General features: G+C 40.7%; 1 protein-coding gene across 1 annotated transcript in view; it reads left to right on the top strand.

The window, feature by feature from the left end:
- The first annotated feature begins 1,432 nt into the window (after positions 1–1,432).
- Positions 1,433–26,839, top strand: part of PIEZO2 (piezo type mechanosensitive ion channel component 2) — a 454,981-nt gene continuing 429,574 nt past the window's right edge. Inside the window, exon 1 of the mRNA XM_077808692.1 lies at positions 1,433–1,506. Coding sequence (XP_077664818.1) covers positions 1,443–1,506 — 64 coding nt within the window. The 5' untranslated portion in view covers positions 1,433–1,442. The remainder of the gene's footprint in view (positions 1,507–26,839) is intronic.

Here is a 26,839-nt window from a genome sequence, read left to right as displayed (position 1 = left end):
AACTACTCCAAGCTAGGGGGTGCGGCAGCACCCCCTGCACCCCTAGTTCCAGCACTTACGTATATTTGTGTGTATCCCAGTGTCCCTTTACATTAGTAAACTTTTAAATTTATATTTATTCCTTGAGAACATCTTGCCTTCCTAACTGAAGAATAACTCCTGAGGCAGTCTATATAGCTTTTGCTTGAGTAAAAAATGCACGGAAGTACCCGGAATAAATAAACCAAACCACTGTTGCCTGTGACAAACCTGTCATTAATTTTTAAAATGCCTCTTGGAGCGAATACGGTACATATTGCAGCAGCTCCCGCAAGGGATCTTAAATGCAGGGCAGACCTTCCCGCTAGAGCCTCCTGTGGTGGGTGTGTGGCTGGGACTTGCATGATTAATCACGCCGGGAGTCACATATCTAAGGTGTCTTCAAAATAGCACTGAAGGAGAAGCGAGCACAGGTGACGTGAGCAGGAAGGAGGTGGAGAGAGGAGATCGGCGGCGCAGAGTAAGCAGGCTCTGGATCCCCGGCTTGCAGCTGGCCCGCCCGCAGCGAGCTCCCTTTGCTATGCCTCTAACTCGGGCTCTGTGTCGGAGCGAGACCTGCCCCACACGCCTGTTCCTATTGGAGCAGACCTCTCCTGCTCCGCCGCCTGTTTGCTCCGCCGGCCTGTCCCCCCGCAGGGGCGGGGCCTCGCAAAGTTTTCATTGAGGTGGAGAAGTGTGGGCAAAGAGCACCGCTGCAGCTGTGTGTGAGCCTCGGTGAGGGGCAGCAAGGCAGACAGCAGGCGCGGCAGGAGCGGGAGAGGCGATCTACTTCCCCCTCTGCCTACCTACAGCGCTCTGGCCATGCACCAGCGGAGGGAAGCATGCCAGTCATTTTAGAAGGATGCAAAATGCCAGCAACCTAGCAGCTTGGGATGATTTTGCTCAGTGTACGACAAGCTGGGTCCTACGGGTCAGAAGCTGGAAGAAAGTGGCTGGAGTCCTTAGTGTGTCTGGGAATCTGTGAATTGTGACTCACATCGCTCGTCGGATATATAAACAGAGAGCGAGCGAGCGAGCGAGAGCAAAGCCTTTGGTATATAACAGAACCGATCGAGTGCGATTTAATTTTAAAATGCTGGTTCTCCTTTCTTGATGTGGAGCACAACAAAATGGTTCTCCAGTAAGAAGAAGAAAAAAAGGCTTCTCTAAGAAACCGTGCGTCTTGCAACTGAAGTCACCAGAAATCCAGCTGCTTCGGTATTTAATGGGCTCTTCCAAAGGTGTTAAGGGACTTGTGAGAAATCTGCAGCAGGTCGAGAAAATCCGGTGAAAGACCATGCTAAACTGCATTAGCGCTGTGCAAGGGTGGACCTAAAAGTTATGAAGTGGTACCTGTCGTAACAGCAAGCAAATATTGTTCTCATTTCTTGAATCAAGACTCGAACTAGTCAGATCTCCAAGCAATGGCAACAGAAGTGGTGTGTGGATTGATCTTCAGATTGCTACTTCCAATATGTCTAGTAGCTGGTACGTGAATTTTGCTTTGAGTGTGTGTGGCGGGAGGAGAGGGCGTTAATTTTAAATTATTGTTCTTATCTGCAGCTACTCCAAAGGTATCCATATCATTGTAAAACTGCTTTACTTTTCTGAACGCCTTACCTTTAAAATGAAATCGTGTTTCTTTGGCAATCGTTGTTCTAGAAATGCAGCCATCAGTGTATTACCTCCTCTTTTTTCTTAAGATGCTCTGTGCATGGGCTTCAGAAATCCCCTCTGTGTTTTTCTGTATGTTTTTGATTCTGGAATTACTTTTTCCCCACAAACTTTCATGTCTGCAGCTCATTGACACCTAATTTACATTTTTCTACTGGACAGGCTAGAGGCAGTTTACAACTAATTCAAGATACCCCACGTGTATTTGATTTCATGCAATATGCGAGGATAATAATCGTGGCTGTATCACTGGCACTGAACTGGTCAAGTGAAATACTGTACAGTACTCTGCGATTTGCACAGCTCTTTACATAACCTTGTATCATTTTACTTGAAAATTCTAGTGTATAAAAATCTGTACTTTCCTTCCCCATCCCAACAGACGGTGCAAAAATATTAATAAGATATTTTCTCGTTCTAGGCATTTTATATTTTCCTTTTTGTTGAATTCAGTATCCTTTGAAAAAGTAAATTATTTTTAGATTTAAAATAACAGGAACTGATGTTTGAGATAGAGGTAGATGACTAATTTGTTTAATGGGTTCTGAGAAAATTTAATTATTAAATCATTTTACTAACAGGCAGCTACCTAAAAATGAATTATTTTGGGATTTAGAAGTGTAATGAACAGCTATTGGTAGATGGGTTAGTGTCCTCCTCTTAACCTGCAAATAAAACTTTGAATAAACTCACGATTACGGTTTAGATAGAACTGAAAAAGCTAACCTCAATCTACCAAAAAAGAAAGAGATTTAAGATGATAAACCAAGCACGAGTTAATGAATGAGACAAATCTCGGAAATGGTGTTTTGATTTAGCCTTAATCAATTAATTTACCATCAATTGCCTAAATGTATGCGACAGATTTTATTTAAACTACAAAAATATAGTGGGACTGAAACGTCACCAGGATTTTCGTGGTATTCATACCAAAAATGCACTTCAGTATTATCAATGGTCTCTTTAATATTTTACTGTATTTTGCCCACGGCAAACAGATATGTGTATAGGCTGGGGTAAATCCATTTAAGGTATGAGTAGACCACGTTTCAAAGGTAATGTGACATTCTGCACAGCCCGGAGCTCTGCAGTTACACATCCAGTTTAGGCACTGCGCCGCGTTTTGAAGAATTATGTCCAACAGCAGGACGTGAACAGCTTGTTCTCTAAAGTTCACTGTGGATCTGACAGGCAGTCGCTTGTTTTACATTTTTGCCAGCTGTGCGATCATAAGGCATGGGCATATCGGACTAGGGCACTAGGAGGAGGACTTTAATGTCCTGCTCCAAAAATACTTAGGATTCAGGTGCGGGGAAACGGAGAAGTTTTGCGGAGGACTGTAACTCCGGATTGCCGCACGGGATCTGTTAAAACACCTCCGCATAACTGAGGATGGGGGGCAGGGGGGGGGTAAATCGTTGCAAATTCATAGCGCGGCGAGATGCCGCAGCAGTCAGACCGCTTTCTGCTTTCCGAAGCGCATCGACTATGTTTTCAAAGGGGGGCGGAGGGACAGGAGACGGACCGTTAGAAAGAGACAATTACCCACCCCAGGCAAACCTCCAGCACCCCTACAGGGCAGCTCCCGTTTACAGCCTCTGACCGTGTCCAAATACAACCACGCCCTGGACGATCCAGGGCAGTAGGTGCGCGAGAGAGCTCCCCACGACCCGGTGGAGAAGAGGCGCGCCTGCAGGCAGCTGCCCCCCCACCCCCCGCTTTAGCGGCGCAGAAGAAAGCTCCGCGCAGCTTCCCTGCCTGCAGCAGGCGCGAGCTGCGCGGGCGAGGGCGGCTCCCGGGGGTTCGCTGCTGCCCAAGGAGCGCGCGCGGCGGCAGCGTTTGCGCGGGACTCAGTTGGATCTCGACGAGCTCCCGCTTTGGGTCCCAGTGGCGGGGGAGGGGGGTCCCCAGTGCCCGCAGCTGCCAACGCCCCCGCCTCGCCTCCAGCTGAGTCTCCCTCGGGACTAAGGGGCTGATCTCTCGGTGCCTCCCAGGAGGTTATAACTCTCCGAGGTTAACGGTCTAACCAGTCCCCCGGCATTGCAATTAACACCCCTCTCAGTTGGGTAGCAATGGCTTTGCTGGGAGTCAGCCCCTTGTTGCACCCCCAATGGCTCGGGGTTGCAGAGAAACCTGCCGTAGGGGAGCAGCTTTGCCCAGCCAGCACGACGGCCCCCTCCTCCCCTCTTTTCGTTTCCTGTTGCAGTCAGTGATGGGCCCCGCACGTGGGAGGGGCCTGTGCTCCTACAGGGAGCAGAGAGTCTGGGCATGGGGGGGGGGGGGGGGTAAGGGACCATGCAGGAGGCTGAGCCGAGCAGGTGCAGCCCCAGGGTCCCTGCCGCCGCCCCTCCCCAGACTTCGTGAATCCCGGTGATGTTGAACTCCTCAGACTTTCCCGCTAATTGTTCTGGTTGCTCAGCGGAGCCGCTCCCAAGTATTGGGCCAGCAACTGTTCAAAGAGCGAGATGAGATTCTCAAGGTTAGTGGATGGGTTCCAGCGCCTGATCCTCCCGAAGCCTCCTCCACCAAACACTCAGGCAGCTTTCCCCACCTTTTGTCAACGGGGGGGAGTGGGGGGGGGGGGTCGCACAGAGCTACCTGCTGTTGGGAGCTGGTTTTATTATTTTATTTTATATCTAGGAAATGTGGTCTTAAATGCACCTGAAGCAAAGCACTCCTCTTCAGAAGAAGAAGGGATCCCGCTACCATGCCCCTCCTCTGATTAATGGTGAAGGTTTCAAATTCTCCCACAAAGTGCACTATTTCTGCTCCTCACCACAGTATCAGCTAGATCACCACAATTGTGCTTCGTCTGATCTATGAGTGAGGGGAGCCCTAGGCCTCCAATTCCCTTGGTGCTAACCCCCCTCTCCCCCCACAGGGCCTGGGTCTCCACTGCCTCCCACCTAGTGCTGTCCTTCATGCCTGTGAAAAGTGAGTGTAAGATGTAGTCAAACTGGTTTTAGGTTTCAGAGTGGTAGCCGCGTTCGTCTGTATCACAAAAACAACGAGGCGTCCTTGTGGCATCTTAGAGACTATATGTTAGTTTCTCAAGTGCCACAAGGACTCCTTGTTGTTCAAACTGGTTTTGACATTCACTTCCCTTTGCACAGGTATACATGTCCACATATGGCACAAGGCACTGGAAAATCAGCCATGTAATCTTCTGTTTCAGTGTTCACAGAGGGCCTCAGCTGCTCAAGGGCCAACCCTGTCTTTGAGATCTTCATGTTTAGTCAAGACGACCTCAAAGACCTCAGTGAAGTGTGAACACATTTCCCTTACTTCTATATATTCGCTGTAGATAATGTTAGAAATGTGTGTGTACACATACATCAGAGTGATATGACAGTCTTTGGAGAATATCGTGAAGACAGAACGGTGGCCGCACTTATGTGTGGTATATACAAGTGATCCTTGGAGTGCAAAAGAAGAACTAGCAGAAAAGTTATACTGCAAGTTTGGGGGAGAGGAATAAACTGATATAATAATGGAAACTTCATATATGCACAGAGCAGCCATTCTGACACAGTAACATTAACCCTCGCATTGAAATGATGACATTCTGTTGGTCTGGTTTTGCTACCCTCTTTGCATCATGTGTTCTGAATAGATTTGTCTCAGAATCATTTTGCCATCATAATTTTTGGTAACTTGTAATGAAAACGTGCCTTACTATTGTAGCAGTATCTCAACAGATGGGAATTGACATTGTCATGAGAAGTTCTAATAGTTATATATCTCATTCAGCTGCAAGGGAAAAATGTCCAAATAAAAATGTAAGGCATGATTTTTGGATTTCAGGTAGTGGAAAGTTTTTTAGATCCCAGTTTTTGGATTCAGTGATCTTGCTCAGTTGGAGATGAGGAAGTACATTAAATAGGATATTAGCTTGGTGTGTTAACTAATCTGTTATGTTATGTGCATGTTTTAATGGTTATAAAATGTGAATGCAGTTCTCATAAAGGTGAGACGCTGCCAATACAGCTCAACTTCATTTCACCACACTTCTGCTATTCTAGTCCTCACCTGTTCATTAGCAAAGGCCACCATCTGTCCCCAACCATGAGGAAGCTTATATTTGCTTCTGGACAATCGTCACTAGAATTCTAATGCCAAAGCGATGTTCACTTGTGTGCCTTAAAACAGACTTTTTAACCCACACATCTGGAGTTGAAGGGCGAGTGTGCTGTGACTCATTGTGCCTCCTAGCCCAATCTAAGCAGTACTTGTACAGTTATACAAAAAGGAGGAAAATAGTTTGTTCTCTTAATCAATATTTAACTGTTGCATGGTTAGATAAGCTGGATTTATTGATTTTTCATAATAGAGTAGTGTGAAACTTGCTTATCTGATTACATGTATTGCTGTCAAAAATATAATCTAAATAGATTGAGGAAATAACATAACAGATGCACCAAATTGTTAGTGGTTATATATTTAAAACATTTGCATAATAAGTTGAAAAATTAGTGTTATCTAACTTTACTTTTTTAAAAATGTATATACACTGCTGCAATGTTTGAGTGTCTCCCATGTATTAAATAGTATTATGTATTAGTGTAATTAATATTTTGGGGGCAAGGACAGCAATGCCAAAACCAGTGTGTTGCACCGTGCACATAAGTCCAAATATTTTCAGGGGAAAAGAATAACTTGTGTTTTTCTTGTTGTTGTGTTTGTTTGTTTTCTAAAGAGTTGGTGATTTGTATATAGTAGTATTTATTTCATTTGTTTGTCTTAGATACATATTAGATACAAAATTCTCATTAAAGACAAGAATCTCAAAGATGAAAATGAAAGATTTTTGGATGGTGAAACCTCTGATGCAACCATATCTGTGTGTCACTACTAATTTGCCATAATATGCCTTTGGCCTGTGAAGTGTTGCAACACTTCTGTATAGTATGGCAGATTTGGATACAAGGTAACTCATTGTAACCCCAAAGATTTCAAACTTTCCTCACAGTTAAGTGCAATATTCTATAGTAAGAGACTGTTCATATCATATTTTATTGTATAATGTTACTAGTGTTTAAAATAATCAGGAAAAGGAAAATGAGAACCCATGGCATCGGCACTGAAAATGCATAATTGTTTAATTCTGCCAACTATCTTGGAATCAGCATAAAATGGTTATTTTATATTGCAAGTTAATTTGTTATATACAGAATGTTGTTTTTCTCTCTCTCTCTCCCTCTCTCTCTGCAGTAAGACCTCAGAATTTTTAAGAGGCTAATTATGAAATTAACCTTGTGCTAATTAATTTGTCTAAAACATCTCAGTCTAAAAACCACAAAATTGAAAGTGATGTAAACCACAGTTTTCTCTGTTTTGCTTCCAATTGCTTTACTTTGCGCACACTTAATTAGTTTTGTAGAAAATAAAATAATCTGGTTTCCAGTGGGATGCTGAAGGAACCTACCTAGAGAGATCAGCTTTCTTTGGTTTTAGCTAATTCTGTGGGATTAGGTGTGTGCCCTTGCTCGCTCACACACGTGCGCTCACTCTCTTGCTAAAATAATACGTTAGTTGTGGCTGAATCATTTTGGATAAATTATAATTCCACACTTTTGGGTTCTGGTCAGGATGAAAAGTGTAAGTCTCTGAAAAGCTGCTAGAATGTCAGTTTTTGTGATATTATTGGTGTGACCAAAAGCAAGAATGTCTGTAAATCATTCTGTCAGGTCTTGTAGACCCAAGAGGGTCAGATTTTTTCAGTTAGGCATTACTGGTTGTTTATCCAAACCAAACTTCTTAACTTTGGGAGTTTCCCCTCTAATTAACATAAATTATGTTCCATAATTTTGTTACAATTCTCATTCTACATTCAAATAATCATGGAGACTCATTATAATGATTTTTTGAAGATTATTTATTTTTTCAGTATGTGAAGATAACATTGTGGGTAACCATGTCAAAAGTGCTTAAATCCTCTTTTCAGAATTGACTTAGGAACATGGACAATGGGATATCTCACCTCTGAAAATGGGACTTAAATTCCTAAATCACCTAGGCAGTCTTGGAAATTTTATCCTATAGCTTCATTTTGCTTTGATGACAAGGGAACCACATAGAACAAGTCGCTATTGAGTTATTCATATTGTTCCTGTAGTTGCTAAAATGATTTAATAGTCTGTGTTAACAAGTGTTTCAGAATACAACGATCCCTTATGAGACCATCTGTTTATTACTCCTTGGGTTACCCTAAAAGAAATATGGAGAAAGTCTAGAAAATTTTGATATGATTGAGGCAAGTCAATGGACCATGTCATGCCATTAATTTATAAACAGTACTTCCCACTACTTTGAATGAGAATAGCTGTTGAAAATTGGATTGTACGGTATGTTATGCTTTGAAGATAAAATTATATAAATGCAAACCTGTGAAGGTAATGTTAAAAAGTCAAGATGATTGCAAAACAGTTCTTATGCATTACTGTTCATAGCATCATAGTTATGATATTAAGATGATGTCAGTGATGACATGCTGTGAAGATAACAACAAAATATTTCAAAGTTACAGTGAACTTTAAATTGTGAAAATGATAGCACTGCTAGTTATTCCATAGTCACCTTGGTAAAGAAAAATCCAGATATTAAGAAAAGAACTATTCATTTTATTGCCATTACAGTGACACATAATAGCAATAAAATCATTTTTGATGTACCAAGGAAGGGCAGGGAAGATTCATAGATTCATAGATACTAAGGTCAGAAGGGATCATTATGATCATCTAGTCTGACCTCCTGCACAACGCAGGCCACAAAATTTCACCCACCCACTCCTGCGAAAAACCTCTCACCTATGTCTGAGCTATTGAAGTCCTCAAATCGTTGTTTAAAGACTTCAAGGGCAGGGAAGAGAGAGACATAATTGTCATTCTTTTTATTGTTGGGAGGTGCTCACATAGTCTGGTGATGGATGCCAACGTAAAAATTCAGCTTGACAGTATACACACACATTCCACGTAACCCCTTCTTTAACATAGTCTTCTTGTAACACTTTAAAACTTACTTTTGGGTTTTTCCCAGCATACCCATAAATTGTATTAATCAGATCAACAAAAAATATTGAGGAACTTAAGTAGCATAAGAAAGATATGTCACTGAGAAGCCACTTCAGCCAAACTGCATGTGAGACCCTAAAATGTATGTTTGGTTTGTTTTTGTTTTAAGCTTCAACACCGATGGGGCTAATCCTGCTTCAGTTAAATCAGTGGGAGTTTTGTCATTGATTTTAATGGGAGCAGGTTCAAGCCTTGGGTTAAGCTAGCAATGAAAATAAATATATATTTCTGTAGCCTTGCCGGGGCAATATTTCTTCAACGCTGTGAAAAGAGCAAAATTGCTTTAAATTTGCATTACTTTTATTTTAGAGTAATGAAAAGCCAAACATAAGAAAAACTAACAAAATATCCATGGAAGAGAGTATATTGTGGTGGTCGTGATATAACAGCCATCTTGAATTTGCTCACAACATTGCCTCCCAGCATGCCCTTTCAATTAAAGGTGCAGCACACACACGTGATAGAATCATTACCTCTCCCTTACAGTTACATTGCTACACACACACCACAGTTATTAATCCCTAAATATTTAATAAATTCTACCCAAATTCCATCTCATTTAGAAGATTAAAATAGGCCAAGTAGATCCTGTCAATCACTTGACAAGATTTATGAAAAACTTGGAATTTCCAAGCAAGTTGAATTGTTCAATGAATGAGATTAAACTGGGAATGAAATCAGTGGGAAAGCTAAAAACAGTTAATGATGATCTGGGTACAAGGCAGTTCTGTTGTTCTCTTTTCTCTGTTCACATTTGTCGAAGATTGAATTTGGCTTGTTATTTTGCAAAGTGTATGCCAATGCAAATAAAAATGGGGTTGAGGACAACCTGCCTAGTGACCTTCTGAATTGAATGGAACTATAAAAATCCATTTGTTTATTAATACTTGAGCTCTCAGACATAAATACATTGGTCAGACCTATTTAGAACCTAAACTCCCACAATAGATTGTGGGTTGTAGTTCTTTAGAGACTTCACTTTTAGTTATGATCATGTCATGCACAGGACTCTCATTCTCTGCGTTTAAATTACAAGCAGAAAATATAGACTGTATTCTGATTATCTGTGTATCAGAGCAAGCAATGCACAGCATGGCAAGGCAGAGCTTCACATATTTTGGAAACCGATAAGACACTGTTTTCTTGTGGTGGGTGGATGAAGATAATAGTACTATTAATACAGCTGTAGTTAGACCCCTTGTGCTGGGGTCCATTTCTATATACTATTGAAAATGTCTGCTATAATTCCAAATATCTGAGTCCCACAAAAAAAATTGTAAGTTAACAGCTGGTGGATATAGTTCAACAGTCTCTGAACTACTACAGCACTAAAATCATCATTTTATAGTGCAGCCAGGCTGGGTCATTTGTTGGAGCAGATGAATAGCAGATGCTGGCAAAAGCAGGCAAATACCCCAGAAGTGCTGGCAGTGCTAAAAAAGACTATCAGTAGAGAATATCAGTTATTTGGATCTTATCTGAGGGAGATTTCAAAGAATAACCTCCTTCCTTATGACAAATGTTGGATATTAAAACATTTTTCAGGCATAAAGTTGTGTATGTTTGAGCTCCAGTTTCTCCTCTGCCTTCCTTCATGGTAACAACAGGTCTTTGTGAGGCTGAAATGCCTGGCTCTCAACCTTTCACTGAGAAGGAAGTAACCTCTGGCATACCATGCAATAGTCTAGACTAGTACTTCAGGCTAGATTCATAGGGGCAAAGCTCCCAAAGTTTCACATGGGTAAAGCAGGATGCTGTGCCACTCAGGTTTGGCCTGTCCGCCCCTCTGTAAATGGAGACGGAGTGGTGGACAGGTCAAACCTGAGGGGTTGCAACCTAGTGTATGAGGTTGCAGAGCCAAATGCCACTTAGTTTGGGGGCACACTTAAATGTGGAGCCTAGGGGCAAACTGCCCCTTCTGCCCTCGTTCTGGGTGGCCCCAAACGTGGAAAATGTTCACTTCAACTAGGACGGAGGACTCTGGGCATTAAAACAGGACAGGACCATGAAACCTAGGACTGTTGGCAGGTCTGTAAGGGGCACTAACTTCCAGGTGGCCTGCTGCCTAGGGAATTCACAATCCTGAGGCACCTAGTCTCCCAAAACAACGCAGGAGGAGCAGTGTCTAGGCTCCCAATACAACCCAGGAGGAGTGGATGCACAGAAGCCAGCATGGTAAGTGGGGAGCTGCCTATGCTAGCTAATAGGGAATGCCGAGGAGAGAGGTGTGGTCTAAGTCCTGTTCTTTACAGGGACTTATGTGCATAACTTTGGGCTAGAGGGGGGCACCTCTCTCTGCCTGGGTCATCGTTGTAAATCCCTTCTTGTGGAGTTACATGTCGAAGTTACGTCAGTCTCTTCTGAAGAAAAAATTAGGGAAAATTGTTGTTGGTGCCCCTGCATGCCCAGTGCTTAAAGCACTCACTGGATATAGGAGACTGGGATAAAAAAAAATCCCTCCTCTGCCTGATTCAGAGCAGAGATTTGAACTCAGGAGTCCCACCTCCCAGATGAATGTCCTAGTCACTGGTCAGTAGCCATTCTCTCTCTTGCTGTCTGGCTCAGTAACTTTTTAAGGATTTCATACCAAGCAGAGCAGGTTCAACAGGACAGATTGAGAGAGAGACCCACCCAAGAATTTCTTATAGCCCAGTGGTAGGTGGGGGAGCTGCATTCAAGTTTCTGCTCTGAATTGGGTAGTGGAGGGATTTGAACTCCAGATTCCCCTGTCCTGGGTATGTGTCCTAAATACCAGGCCACTGGGCATAAGGGCATGGGTACCACCACTCTGTCTTCTGTGCAGGGTAGGTGTACTCTGACAGCTCCTATAGGGTTGGGCCTCGCTGTGGAGAAAGACGAAGGGAATGGCTAGCTTGTGAGTCCTGCTGGGGTTTAACCACTGAGCAGCTTGGTACTGTCAGGACTTAGGCAGCTTTGCACATGCCCATCAACAGAAATGTAGGTGCCTAGGGGAGTCAATGCCAATGCCACCTAAATGTTGGACTTAGGGCTAAATTCACAAGGGGGACTTAGGCACCTAATTGCCCCTTTAGATGTTTAAGTACCGTACTTAGTTGTTTGTTGTGCTTGTTCTGTGGATAATCATATTTGTACAACGAAGGATGACATTAAAAAGCCTTAACTAAAGGAAAAGGTTATCTATGGTATGTATGTGGTTTATGTGATTAAGCCCATGATTTTAGGCATTTCTGTAAATATGATTTGCTAAACCACTAAACACTAAAATGTGTTTCTCCTTTGGTGCTACAGCAGACACGTCAATATTTATAACATAACCCACACCCAACTTATCCTCTGTTGCCAAATTATCCAGTTTTCTATAGCACTGACTTTTCCAATATTCATAATACTTCATGCTATGATTATGCTTGGCAGGATTCAATTTTTATTTATTTTTACAATTTCAATGGATATCATCAATGTTTATTTTTAAGTCCCCCCCCCAATTTTTATCTATTTACATTTTCACAGTTGTGGGAAAATATGGGGGGCTCAAATTGGGGGTGTCAGACAATAATTATTTAATTACAGTAAATATTTAGATTCAAAAAGTTAAAGCTATAACGGTTAAAACACAAATTGTCAATATTACATGGCAATATACACAAAGTAAACATGCTTAAATCAAAATGAGTTCTGAGGCAGCATTTTTCTTACTTTGCGGGTTTGTAAGTTTTGGTTATTATTGATGGAACTATTTTTTGTTGGTTTGTATGTATGATGAAATTGGCATTTACTGATTAAAAATCTAATCCTTCCAAGCCTAGCTATGATCTTTTCAGATCTCAAAAGCTAAGCAGGGTCAAACCTGGGCAGTACTTGGAGAAAGCCCAGGTGCTGCTGGCAGTAGTGCTGGTAACACAGAACGTATCACTCTGATTTTTGAGTCAGCATTGAACTTGCCTCATTCTGGTGCTAAGGGCACCAGGTGGTGGGGATTGGTCTTTCTTTCATATGAATCAGGTTATGATTTTGAGCATTCAAAAATCAGAAAATGAAAAAGCTGAATTATGTTAAGCTGCCATCTTGCACAAATGTAGTAGTTTCTATTTTTGATTTTATTAAATGTCTCTTAATACATTATTGTTAAACACATTTAGGATGTGCAGTGTGGCTGAATTAATTGTCCTTTTTTTTTTTTGAGAATTTTGCCTGTTTGTTTCCTTTCTTGAGTAGTGCAAAAACCATAACCTTAATGTTGCATTACGGTTACTATTTTATTTTGAGTATTAAATCCTTTTTTGATTTTGTGCTAAGATATATGCCTTAATAATATCCTGTGGCAGTGAATTCCACAGCTTAACTCTACTTTGTATTAAAAAGGGAGTACTACTTAATCGATTTCAAATTTGTTGCCGCAGTAAATAATCTGTTGGATGAGAAGTAATCATTTAGATCAACAAAAATGTAATGTTTGCTTTACTCTAAAATGTTGAAATAACATTTGCAGGGAACAAAAGCAACCATTAAGATTGACAGTAGAAATTAACAGCTATAAATTTTCGATCTGCTTGTCTGAGGAGCAAGGGATGAGATGTTACACTTTTAATTTGCTTTTTAACCAGACCCTTGTAGTATACATGCAGTGTTCGTTTCAAGAGATTAGAGAGAAGCACAGTATGGCATTTCATCTTTTAATTCATTCAGATAGCTTCAGTTTGGAAGTTCTGTTGTAAATAAAATGAAAATAAAAGGTGTGTGTGTGTGTGTGTGTGTGTGTGTGAGAGAGAGAGAGAGAGAGAGATCGCTCTTTTTCTTTTAATTATTATAAAACACAAGATTGCAGACATTACGAATTATTTCTGCTCTTTGCAAGACCTGTGTTACATCTAGCCTGACAGAGCAATAACTATTTTTTAAAATTGTGGGTCAGAGCCTGGCCCTCACTTCAAAAGTGTTGCATGAGATTATACATTAAAATATGTAGTTTTTAAAGAGGAAACTACTATGGATTTGGTCTAAATATACACCTTGGTTTGTGCATCTCTTCCTGGGTGTAGTCAAAAGATGCTAAGCAGTTTTCCCAATGGTACTATCTCCACCCTAGCCAAGCCTATATTAACAGCAAAATTGCTGTTACCCCAGCTCCAAGTGTGTACCTCACCCACATATTAAGAAGACGTTGGGTAAGTGTATACTTAGGTCAACTTCCCCAGACTAACTCCTTTCAATAGCTGTTGTATATTAAAGAATTTCAGAGTACACATTTGGATATCTTTAAAGTCCTGTTTAGCTTTTGTTAAATGCAGAAGAGATTGCAAAGAGTGAGATGAATAGCAGTGAAAACGGTTAAAGAACCAATATACTTTCCTGGTAGTTCAGAACCAGCTTTATTTCCAGATTGATTAATGAAATGGAAGTGCAGACTACAACAATGATTATACCAATCTGTAGTCTGTTCCTGTGTATCTCCAGCAAATGTCCTCAGCAGCTTACTTGGATTTCATTTTAACTCATGTATTTGCAAACTCAGTAACCCTTTTGATATAAATTAATGCAGTATGCAGAGCCAGCACTAGGTATAAGCAGACTAAGCAATTGCTTTGGGCCCCAAACAGCTCAAGGGCGCCACCTATTTGCTTTTTATTATGTGGGGGGTGTGTGTGTGTGGGGGGGATATTCCTGCTTTGGGGGGCCCCCAGTGGGCTAGCTCTGGCACCATGCAAAACACATGTTTAATTATGGTTCCCACATTTAACAACATGATGTCGTTCTCCTTGTCCAAGTGTATGGCCTTTATGCACTCTGTTAGTGGTAAAGCTTGCTATACACTGAGAATAGGATGGCCTGTAACCCAATGGCAAGTGAGGGGATTGCTATTTTGTATCACAAGATTGTCACAGAAATTGAGCGCAGCTTCTAAAAACTCAATATACATTGGCTTAATGAGTTGCAGAGGGTAATTGTGATGGATTATGGGTTTACATCAGCTCAGCTCAAGTTGTCCTTTTGTTAGACCACTTCTTTGGGAGGTGTTTCTGATCAATATATGTGGGTGCAATGTATCTGATGTGCAATTTTGTCATTATATTTCAATGGTTTAAGGACTTGCCTACTGTTCACTCAGCACTTATAGTTGAGCATAATTACATGTTCCACACTGATTTGTAGTTTTTCCAGATAGCAACTGTGACAGGGTCGGGCCAGATGGCTATAGGAGAGTAATAGAAGGCAGATATATTAGCCCCAGGCTAAGTAGGTCCCTTTTCCCGGGGTAAGGTAACAGGGAAGGTTCCAGAACAATCAGGAACCTTCTGAAGACAATTAAGACAGGCTGATTAGAACACCTGCAGCCAATCAAGAAGCTGCTAGAATCAATTAAGGCAGGCTACTCAGGGCACATGGGTTTTAAAAAGGAGCTCACTTCAGTTTCTGGTGTGCGTGTGAGGAGCTGGGAGCAAGAGGCACTAGGAGCTGACAGTGAGAACGCGGACTGTTGGAGGACTGAGGTGTACAAGCATTACCAGACACTGGAGGAAGGTCCTATGGTGAGGATAAAGAAGGTGTTGGGAGGAGGCCATGGGGAAGTAGCCCAGGGAGTTGTAGCTGTTGCACAGCTGTTCCAGGAGGCACTCTAGACAGCGGCATTCCACAGGGCCCTGGGCTGAAACCCGGAGTAGAGGGCGGGCCCGGTTTCCCCCAAATACTCCAAACTCCTGGTCAGACACAGGAAGAGTCGACCTGGACTGTGGGTTCAGAAAAACGGCCAAGCTGAGGGCTGCCGTGAAGCTCCAAGGCGAGCAAATCCGCCAATAACTGCAAGACCCACCAAGGTAGAGCAGGAACTTTGTCACACAACATGTGACACAGCTTTAAACCTATTCCATCCACTTTCCCAGATACCACATCTCTTTTCTGAGATGTGTGTATTGCAGTGCATCTTTTGGAATACATTTTTAGCTGGAGCATAGAATTCTAGTAGCTCAGGTCTAAGCATCTGCATGACACATACAGAATATTTACTTTGAAGAAATTCTGTAGTTCTGGTCTAACCACTGTTCTAAGTTTGGATTTATAAAAGTATATTTGTACCTATAGTATTAGCCAGAGATATTCATGTGATACTTTGAATCACAGTTGTGTACACATGAACACCTGAAAAATTGTTGCACCCTCCATGGCATGTGCATTACCAATCAAAGCAGCTGCATGATCTTATTGCTATTCTCCTCCTCCTTTCCCTCTTCTCCCAAAGTTTAACACTTGTCAAACTACTGCTTAACTTAGAAGACAAAGGTCTTTGGGGCAGGGCCCATGTCTCTTATTTGTTAGTTAAATGCTAGCCATACATATTTACTGTATTGTGCTGTGTAAATAATAAATAACATTTCCATAGTTTTCTCTAAACTGAAGGGAAATCAATGAAATAGCTTTTAAAAAAGTTTGGATGAAATGGCATTACCTTTTTTTTTTAAATAGAAAATTGCAGTGTTTTTAAAGTTACTGTCGGGGGAGGAGGAAATTGCTAACTCTAATTATAGAGTTAAAGAGTTAAACATCAATGTTAATGTTAAATCATATCTGCCTCTGACTTTGTGTAGATCTCTGATTAATTGCAAAACATTAATCTCCAAAATTCACTCTTTCCACCCCTTTCACACTGCCAAAATCCATGTCCATTCTTTGATCTCATACTTTTTCTGATCTCCTTGATCTTCACCTCTTCCTTCTTCAACCTATCCGAATCTCACCTGTGAAAATTATCTGCTTTGCCAACCGTGTTCAGCTCCTTTCTAAATCCCTTGGTTGCCTCCCGTAACAAATTCAAGCTCCTATCTTTGTCTTTAGAGCCCTCCAGAACTTATCTGTTGTCTCCTTTCACTCACCCCAGATCCACCTTGCTTAGCCTACTTCAGGGATCGGCAACCTTTGGCACCCGGCCTGCCAGGGTAAGCCCCCTAGTGGGCTGGGTTAGTTTGTTTACCTGCTGCATCCACAGGTTCAGCCGATTGCGGCTCCCACTGGCTGCGGTTCGCCGCTCCAGGCCAATGGGGGCTGTGGGAAGCGGCACGGGCTGAGGGATGTGCTGGCCGCCGATCCCTGGCCTACTTGCTCGTCTGACTACCTCCTGCATCCTAGGCCAGCTTTTGTGTCACCATGTGCTTGGAGCCTCCTAAATGCAATTCCTTCAAATTCCTTCTCCAAACACATTTCTTCAAGGAGTCTTTTTAAATCCTAGTCATCCATTCTACTAAGGGAAGCTCAGTATTTTAAATTAATATGTGAACATTAGTCTTCCAATCTACCACACAACCTTATTGTCATAACCCTTCTTGTGTCCATCACCTCTTCATTTATTCTTTTTCCTTAATTTAGGTTGACCAGAGACTTCATCTTTCTTTGGCAAGTGATGTGCATATTTATAGCACTGTATGAATAGTGAGTCACCTCGGTTGCATGCTCTATGTGATGACTTCTGGATTGTATTGTATGAGGTTCCTTCCCTCTCACTAGACTAGTGCTACACTTACATAGCAACCACAGTGTTATCTCAAATCTTGCTGTTTACTTCATATTTCCATAATTATAGAATCCTACAGGTTAGCGATAGGAAATAATTATCGGGTCATCTAAGCCAGTCTCCCTGGGGACTTACTTTTAAATGTCCCCAAAAAAAGGCCTCCGCCATTCTCTTGGAAAATTATACTCCGTGATTTAATTGCTCTCCTTATCTTGTCCTAGCTACATGGCCTGTGGTTGCAGGAGGGATTGGAGTTCTTTCAGTGCTAGCTTTTCCTTCCTCTTCTGCACCACACAGTATGAGGCATGAGTATGAGAAAGAGGAGCCTGGGTTGCACTTCTAAGACCCAAAGCCAGCTTGCCTCCCAGGTTCTGACAGGACTTTAGGTCTGCTTGACACTGGCAGAACCTCTTCCTTATCGGTGAGATATTTGGTAGACATGGGAGAGGAAATGGTGATGAGCAAGGGGATATATGGTGTTTTTTGGGGGTGTGGTTGGCAGCATTGGTCAGTGTCTCCCCAACCCCCACCTCCACCCCACAGCTTCAAGTTGTCCTGCCTGTGCCCATTTGGGAGCTTCTCCTGGTCACCGCTTCCCTGCTGATTTCCATATGCCCCCACTTTGGAGATTCTTTCTGGGCTCTACTTCCAGTCGCTTCATGTTGGGGCTTCCCTGCTTATGGTCATCCATTACTTCTGATTGGTTTACCCCTTATTTCAACTGATTTTGACAGGTAATATTTCTTTGATTTCACAGAGTCAAAATACATTCAGGTCAGATTCCTGGATCTATACAATCAGTTGTTTAGTTTTTATTAATTTATGGAGGAGCAGTAGAAACACTGTAAATAAGGACTTTGGAGGAGTACTGTATAAAGCCAATTAGTTATCCATCTTACTCATGAATCTGGTCAAAATATAACTTTTAACACCAAAACAAAAATCCAAAACAACCAATCAGCCAAACCCTAGAATGAAGACTATCATATAAAGTGCTAAATGTGCTATCTTTCCAAACTGAAATATAATAGACTAAGACATGTGGCCAAAAATAAAGTAAGATTTGCAGATAATACGGAAGTTTAGTGCTGTACTGTATCTTAAATTACACATTTACAGTGTTTAACCTGTCAGCCATTCACTTTCATTGAATTGACTCAACTGGTGCCAATGCAAACTTCACATTTAACATTAAATTCAGTTAATTACTCATAATTTTTCATTGTCCTATGCAAGTACAGCACCTTAGTTGCTCAAAGACCTCTTCTTAGAGGATCAAAGACAAATGTATGTTTTTTGTTAAATGCTTACAATTTGCTATATGATTGAAAATTAAACAAAAAATTGCTTTGAGATACAATAACTTTGTACAAATGAAACCAACATCAGCCTTGGTCAGCCAACCCCCAATGAGCAACACTATCATTTACCACTTTTTATGGTAAACTAGAGAGTTTGAAGTAAGAGAGAGCCTTACAGTGCCAATTTCAAGGATTTATGTGATGACAGATGTAGTGGTGATGGCCTAGATTCCTCCCTCCCACGAAGAAAGCTGTGTCAGAGGGACAGAATAGTTCCCTGAGGTTCCTGTGTTTCCTATAAATTGGCTACTCAAAGGGGAAGGGGGTTGTACTGGATAGTGATGAAGTGAGCACGTGGTAGAACCCCCTCCTGCACTCCCCTGCCCAAACCCATGGATCATGAGGATCAATGTTGGACAAGAATCTCTAGAACTGTCAAAGCATGGATAGCCTGGTGCTTCCACTGTCTGCAATGACTTGCGACATAAGGTTGCTAACAGTCCCATATTATAATGGATGTTCCTTTATTTAAATAAAAATTGCTTGTCCCTAAATCATTACAGGAAGCTTTTGGTTCTGTATTTCGACTAGTGCTGCTGGAGCAGTCTGGAGTGTTGTTCCAGCACCTGCAATCCAAGATGCAGAGTTGCTCCAGCACTTCGCTTCGCAAAGTGCCACTTGCTGGAAGCTTGACCTGGTACATGGGATCTCAATGCCACGCAAATTTGGCCTGGCCACCCAGAGTCATGCCAGACACAGGGCAGCCAGGTCAAATTTGAGTAGTGCTGCTAATGGAGGGACAGCTGGGCTAAATTTGAGTGGTGTTGCGACACAGTTCATGGGGTTGCAATGCCACTGAAATTTGGCCTAGCATCCCTTCTGTCCTGAACCCCTTCTGAAAACTGCTCCTCCCACTGGAGCCTGAAAAGGTGCCCCAGCTAGTTTGAGCAAGTCTCTTCCACTTGCTGCCTTCCTCCAGTCCACATCCCTTATTTCAGCCCCATCCCAGTAGTGCATGGGGCTACAGCAGGCCCAGATCATCAACTGCAGACTCTGACAGCTCCCAGTGCTTGCACTGAATCTGAACAGGGGCTGCAGCAGCTGCCCAACCCAGTGTCTGAGGCGCTGGGTTCTCTGCAGCACCAGAGATGGAGAGAGAGAACCCCTAGGAAGGATGGGGGAGAAGGAACTCACCCCCAGAGGCTCAAGTCAAGACATCTGAAGTCTGTCCTGTATTTTTGAAAAACAGCATTAGCATCCTTATCTTGGCAGTGCAGCTCCTGAGGAAGCCATGTTGCCATTGGCAGGGTCCGTTAAAAATAAAGTAACTACATAGAAGCAGGATAATTCCAACAACTATACTTTATATGTATAAAAATGGAAACTTTAAAATAAGAAAAGCAAAGAAAAAACTCTTTATCAAAAGACTATGTTTGAATAATTGGCATGTGGAACTTATTGCCACCAGATAGTATCGAGACTACGAGCATAAGAGAGTTCACAAAGATTTAGATGTTGATATGGATAACTCTTCAAATTCTCTTTATCTCTTAAAACCCTTCATAATATGTTTGGAATAGATTTAAACCCTCATTCTTCAGGGCATAAGTCAACCTCCGACTGAAGGGGTTAGAGAAATATTTCCCTGTGGGCAAGTTATTCCATAATTGCTCACTTTGGGATTATTGTACCTTCTTCTGAAGTAGTTGTTATTAGCCAATACCTTAAGTAAGATTCTGGAATAGATGGACCATTAATGTGACTGAATCCTGGCAATTCATGTGTTCTTTTAAACATGTACAACTAATGTTGAATACCACAGAGTAAACTTTGACATAAATTTGTGTAAAATACTCCAAGTGTGAGAATCTGAAGGTATTAGGATCACTTAAAATTATTAGCTTGGTTTTTATTTTAAAAACTTATAACTCCAAATCAAAAGTATTCAAGAAAAGACAAGCAATTGATGCCTGAGGTCTAGAGAGCTTCAGCCTTCATGTAAACGTTTACTAATAGGGTCATACCTGAGTAGTGATGTTAAGATCCAGACTTAGAAGATCAAAACTTGTCAAAAGTTCAATGTCATTTGGGCCTGGGGTTTTTGTTCAGGGCCTTCTCTAATAAAAAAATATTCTGAGAACTCTAAATCTATTCAGTAAATGTTATTTTTTAAGTTGTCCCATAGTGTGGAAGAAGTTAACTAAATATGCACTTCAAAACATCCTAGTCATGGCTTCTTATATTTGCGCCAAGTTGTATAGCAGTTGTTCTTAGAAATCTTACTGTGAGAAATTATTTTTTAATCTTTCCCTAACCTTATTGGTACCACACATTTCAGAGGATCCAATTTTCCATTCACGTTTCCCCCCTCCCCCTCCCATGACATACAGCCACATTACATATCCGTAGGGCTCTGCTGTGTCCTTTTTTTCAGCACTTAATGGTATATAGCCAAAGGCTTTGAAAAGGTTAAAATAATGTTTCTCAGTTGGATGTGTTGATTATTAATGGATGATGTTCTGTTACATTGGCACAGTCATCTATCACTGACTTGTAATGGAATAATTAATTTATGGGGGAAGTTGAGGTCTAAGCCATTACTTTTCAATTTCAGGAAATATCCTATGGCAGTGTTCTGAAAGGGCTTACTAGCCCGTAAATTCTGGGCATTATTTCATAGTAATCATGATCATATAATAGAATTACCTTAATTAGACAGTAAGGCTTTCTACATTGCAAATCATTGTGAATGGCATCTTTCTAAATACGCTTTTTTAAAAACCACAGAACTGAAAAGATTACTTTTGAATGTCACCTCATTGCATTCTTTCCTCACAAAATACAATGAATATTTTACTGTTAATTATCCTGATGAAATGCTTGCAAAACAGCTGGTCAGAATGGTTATTTTAATCTAAGGTTGCAGCTACAAATATCCAGACTTTTAAAAATCTTGTATTTCAGAAGCAATTGATACCAATTGTTCTGAGGCCCTCATGTGTTTGTATTTTGAGTCCAATGAGAACTAACAGTTCCAAAAATTTGCTATTCAAGAAGACAAAATTGATCTACTTTAATCAATTGCAGTGTGTAGCAAACAATATATACTGAAATCAAAAGGTCACTTTTTGAACATCAGAAGACTGTTTTTCCAAATCATTGAAAATTACATTTTGAGAGTATGACAATTATAACTGATCAGCAACTTGTAGCAAAAGTGGCTTTCATATAATAAAGAGATTTGGTACCAGTAGTCATACATATGAATGTTTTCTGTTTTTCCTTTATCTACATTTGCCTGCCCCGAGGGAACAGATAATTTACATACGGAAAACAATAATGTAATGTACTTTAAGCAGCCCAGGTGACTCTCCTGACTCTTATTTAAAAAAAAAAAATACATTGGACAACTGTCACACAAATCAGACTGATCAATTTATTATTGAGAGACCATTTTCTTACCTAATTCGAAGCTGGCTAGAAATAATGTTTAAAACTACTGAAATAGATCATATAAGGGTGTTTCAAAACTGTATTTTATCTATATTGATAGTTCTGATTTATAATGAGGTATAAAATGAGGTGAAAGCAACAGGTTTTTAGAAAGGCTCTGGGGGCAATTGGTGTGTTTGTCTTTAGCACAGGACTGAACAATAGAAAGGGGATGAACAATAGGGGCCTGATTTTTCAGAGGTGCTGAGCACACTGTTATCTTTGACTTTTGCTGGAATTTTAGGAGCTCAGCCTTCTGAACATCAAGCCTTATGAGTAGTGCTGGGTGAAGTATGATAGCTAAAAAATGTTTTGCCAAAAAATATGGCTTCAGGTCAGGAGAAACATTTAGTGAATTGCCGCCTCCACAATTTGGTGAATCTAGCTCTTCTTTTCCTTTGCTTTTATTTTATTTTTAAAAGATTTTAAATGCCCTGAAACGCTTCCTTCTAGGTTGACTAAAATATTTTGTTCAACCCCAAATGAAAGCTTTCTAGCTTTTTAGATTTGTTGGAAATTCAAAAATAAATACCTTCAGTTTGGTTTGACTCAATCTGGATTTTTTTTTTTCAGAGTAGCCAGCAAACTGAAAAATCAGTTATTCAGACAGCTCTATTTATGAGTGTCCTGTTGGCTTTCCAAATCTATGCCTACTCTCCAACTGTATAATAGGGACAAGTGAAATCTCAGTGGGAAGGAGAAAAATAACATGGATAACATTACCTACATGCTAAAAATATAGCACGTAGTAACCTGCCACATAATTACCAGTTGTAACTTAGTATTGGTCAAAGCAATTAAAGTGAATCAAAGTCAATGTTATGATCTTATGAACATCTTTGAATACAACTATCCTCTTCGTTGAGAAAGACTGATATTCAGAAATTTCCTCAAGGAATTTGACATATTGGTAGCAAAGAGCATTGACTTGAGTTTATATGGATTCGTGGTTGACATGTTATTGTTGGTGGCTAAGATTGACACACAAAGAAGAGTTTAATTGATTTCAAAACATTACCTTTTAGGTTGGCAGATTCTTTAAAACAGATGCAGTGTGTTGTAGATGGCATTTTTTTAAAGTAATGGTCCCATAGGCAGTTATCCAAGTTTGAGCTCTGTCAGTTCCAAATGGGTGTATGCTTCAGAATGCTAGGTTCTTTCATTCTGTGAAATACAGGGCACATAAGGGGTTTAAATTTTTTCATCTTAACAAAATTAAATTATTTAAATTTAAAAAGAAACTGCTTTAATAACCGATGCTGCTTTAATGGTAAAGTTTTTTAATATTTTTTTCTTGCTGTCTGTTTGTTCCACTTATGTGTCTCTTCAGAAGGTTTTCAGTAAGTTGTCTGGCACCTGTCAGTGTGTATAGAGCCAATTTTAAATGTAAATCCATGTAAGTAGATGGAGTTACATGGATGATGAATGTGGTATGTTATACAGTAAAGCTCCATGTTTCTATGAGCAACTTCAATATCTTTGGTCATGGAGGAATCTTTCTGTGCTTTAAGCTAATAGTTTATTACTATCACAGCTTCTACTCTGATTTAGATAAGCACAGAATTCCATCCATACTGCCATTCTAGATGCAGCTTGCAGTGGGTTATGTGAGGTTACATTTCATCATGTGATGCCAGAATTCTCCCACTGTCATACCCAGAGGATATGAGTAATTCCCATCAATTTAAATGGGACCTACTCATGCCCTGTGAAATAAAAATCATGATCCCAGGGAAGAAAATATGCTCCAAAAATGGTTCTAAAATGGAAAAGCTTTTAAACATCCCCATATGCTCCTGGTTTTTTGTTTTGTTTTGAAAGCTAGTGTATAATGTGAACAGAAATGTGGGGTTGCTCTCTGGGAGCAGATACATACTATATAAAGAAGCAGCAAATGCAAAAAATCATCCACACTTATAGGCTTTCTCTCTACGCCAATGCTAATTGTGTTATAATGTGTTAAAGGTTAGCAATCATACTGTACACAGACAACAAATATGCTGAATTATCTAATATGTTAAAACCAACAGGCAATTGTAATAAAGACATTTTTCACAGGGACTAGAGACTCAGCAAACTTCAGATTGACCATAACCATTCTAAAAAGATCCCTGTTATGCTAAATAGAATGATCACCATTTATTAGTCAATATTTACTTACCTGAGATACTACAGTTATTTCCTATTCTAAGCATAAGGGGAAACTCTGATATCTGATACTATTGTTGACTTTGCAGTGATGATCTCTACAGTTAGTGTAAGGTGACAGCTGATGTCAACAGATGGATGCATAGACAGTAGAAGATAAGCAGATATTGGGAATGTAGTCTTGAATGCCAGTAGAGAGAATAATATTTAACATAGTGATTAATCAAAAAAGAATGAGAAGATATTGCCAGTAGACTTGGATATTAATATGCAGGAAAAAATGGTGCTGTGTACAATCCTATCGCCAATCCATAACCCATTTTCCCCTTTCTGTGCTTATGTTCATAGCAAAGGGTAGACTTGTAATTTACACCTTTCACAGACTCTGGTATGTATTTTTTGGAGACTGTAGACTTAAAGGGCTGGATGTTGATCTCATGTACAACAGCATTATGGTAGTATAATTCCAGTAACTTCAGTGTCATTACTTTGGGTTTACGTCTGTATATCTGACATTAGAATTGGGCCCAGAAGAAAAGCCATTGGTCCAAACGTTGCATATAAACAAAGTACTAATAAACGTGATTGTTTCCAGACTTAGTTAGCTAACATACACAATTTAATACATAGTACTATATTAACTATAATATCAATGACACAAATTTGTAGGGGTCAGTGATTTTAGGAGCATCTAAGCTTTTGTCACCCTTTTAAGAAGAAGGTTAAGAAGATGAAGGTTCGGGCACTTAGCATTAGAAGGGTCTTTAAGTATTCATTGGGTTGATCAAGCTCCGTCCATGTGCATGCATATTATGATGAAACATATGGAGTCAAAATTGCTATGAAAAAGCTAGTTGACTGTAGTGGGCTGAAATAAATCAATGAGAAGAATTTTAAGGAGGGGATCACTGTTCTGACCTGTGGTGTGAGATGTAGGAACATCATTTCGTTTATAAGGACATAACCCTAAAAAATCACCACGGCAACCATTAGTAGTCTACATGGTGCCAAGCACTGCTGGAATGAATTCACAGCCAGTGAATTCAGGGCCTGGAAGTATAGCGCATACAGAAGGTAACCATACTAGTGGTCACACGGCCTGCTCCAGATTCTTACAGTTCTCTGACTTTGAATTGGCACGTTTACTTTCTTCCAAATTCTGTTTGGCAGATACCAAAGCATACACGGAAGGAGATGAGGAAAGGAGGTAGAAGAGTGCTTGACTCAAATAACATAACTTAGAGAGAACAAAATGGGGATCAGTGGCTGAACAGTGATGGAGTCAGAAGTGCTGGAACTAGGGGTGCTGGGGGTGCTGCTTGAAGTAGTAATACACGGTTTCTGCCTTCAGCACCCCCACTATAAAAATTGTTGCAGGACCACTGGATGGGGTAAGGTGTAAAATGGAGAGGCTGCCCCAATGCTCACTAGGGTGCCATAAGACTCCTCATTCCAGAATCTCTTCCATCAGCAACCTCTCCCTGGTGGCCCTCAATTCCGTACAGTACCCTAGTCCTGTCAACCTCCCCTGTGTTTTAGGTGTGTTGGGGTATAAGTTCCTGTCTCCCGCACACCGGCAGCAATTGGTAAGGGGGTGCAGAGGAGAAGTATGGACCCTGGAGGGGAAATGAGTGTCATACCTGGCAGTGCACAAAACTTGACAATTATGTAATATCCCTATTTCCCAAATTAGGAAACCCTATCAAATGGGAGGTGAATCATACAACAAATCCATGACAGAACTGGGAATAGAGTTAAAATTTAACTCCCAGTGTCCTACTCTAAAACCAAATCATACAAATAGGTTAATTCTGCTAGTAGACACCACATTATCTGAATGTGGATTTCAAACCTATGGTTACAAAGAGAAAGTTAAGTTATGAGGAGAAGAATTTCACTGCTTGAGAATGGAAGCTTCCTTTTCTATCACAGACTACAAGAGATTATGCCAGACCCCAAATGCAAAAAATGTTATAATTTACATGATTCTGCCACTCACCTTTGTGTACAGCAAGCTATCTGAATGCACCAAAAACTGGAATACTTTAAAAGACACCTAGTGGAATTATGTAACAATGTACTAGTGCTTACGTGTCCCATTTTTATATGATGCATATTGCATGATGAGAATAGCACCCTTTTGTCCACTGAAATACATTGCTGCAGCTGTCCTTTAGCACATCAGAGTCCTTTAATAACTGTTTACTGGACATGCTGTCACAGAATCATCAAAATTATTACTGCTTATGGAACTGAACAACGTTATTATAATTCTTTGCAGAGTTAGTCAAAATTTTTGATTTTGGAAATTGGATTTTAAAAGGCTTTTTAAAAAAGTACTCAAGAACCTCTTTCCTCTCTGTCCCACCAGCTCTAATTTGTATTCTGATAGCACTGAGGAGAGCCATTTGGAGATCAGGACCCCATTGTGCTAGAGACTGTACATGCATGATGTAAAAAGACACTCCTTGCCCCAAAGAGCTTCCAGTCTTGATTTATGACAAGACAACAGGTGGATGAAACAAAGATCGGAGGGGAAAGGAGAAGTTGTGATAATTGTATAATCAGAAAATCTTGCCTCGCAAGTAATAGCCACCAGTCACCTGCCTCATCTTCATCAGTTGGCATGGTTTGGTAGGAATGGTGGTTGGAGG

Source organism: Eretmochelys imbricata, chromosome 2, assembly GCF_965152235.1.
Source record: "Eretmochelys imbricata isolate rEreImb1 chromosome 2, rEreImb1.hap1, whole genome shotgun sequence".
NCBI lineage: Eukaryota > Metazoa > Chordata > Testudines > Cheloniidae > Eretmochelys > Eretmochelys imbricata.
Note: the sequence above shows the minus strand (reverse complement) of the source record. Positions and strands in the feature narration are given on the sequence as shown.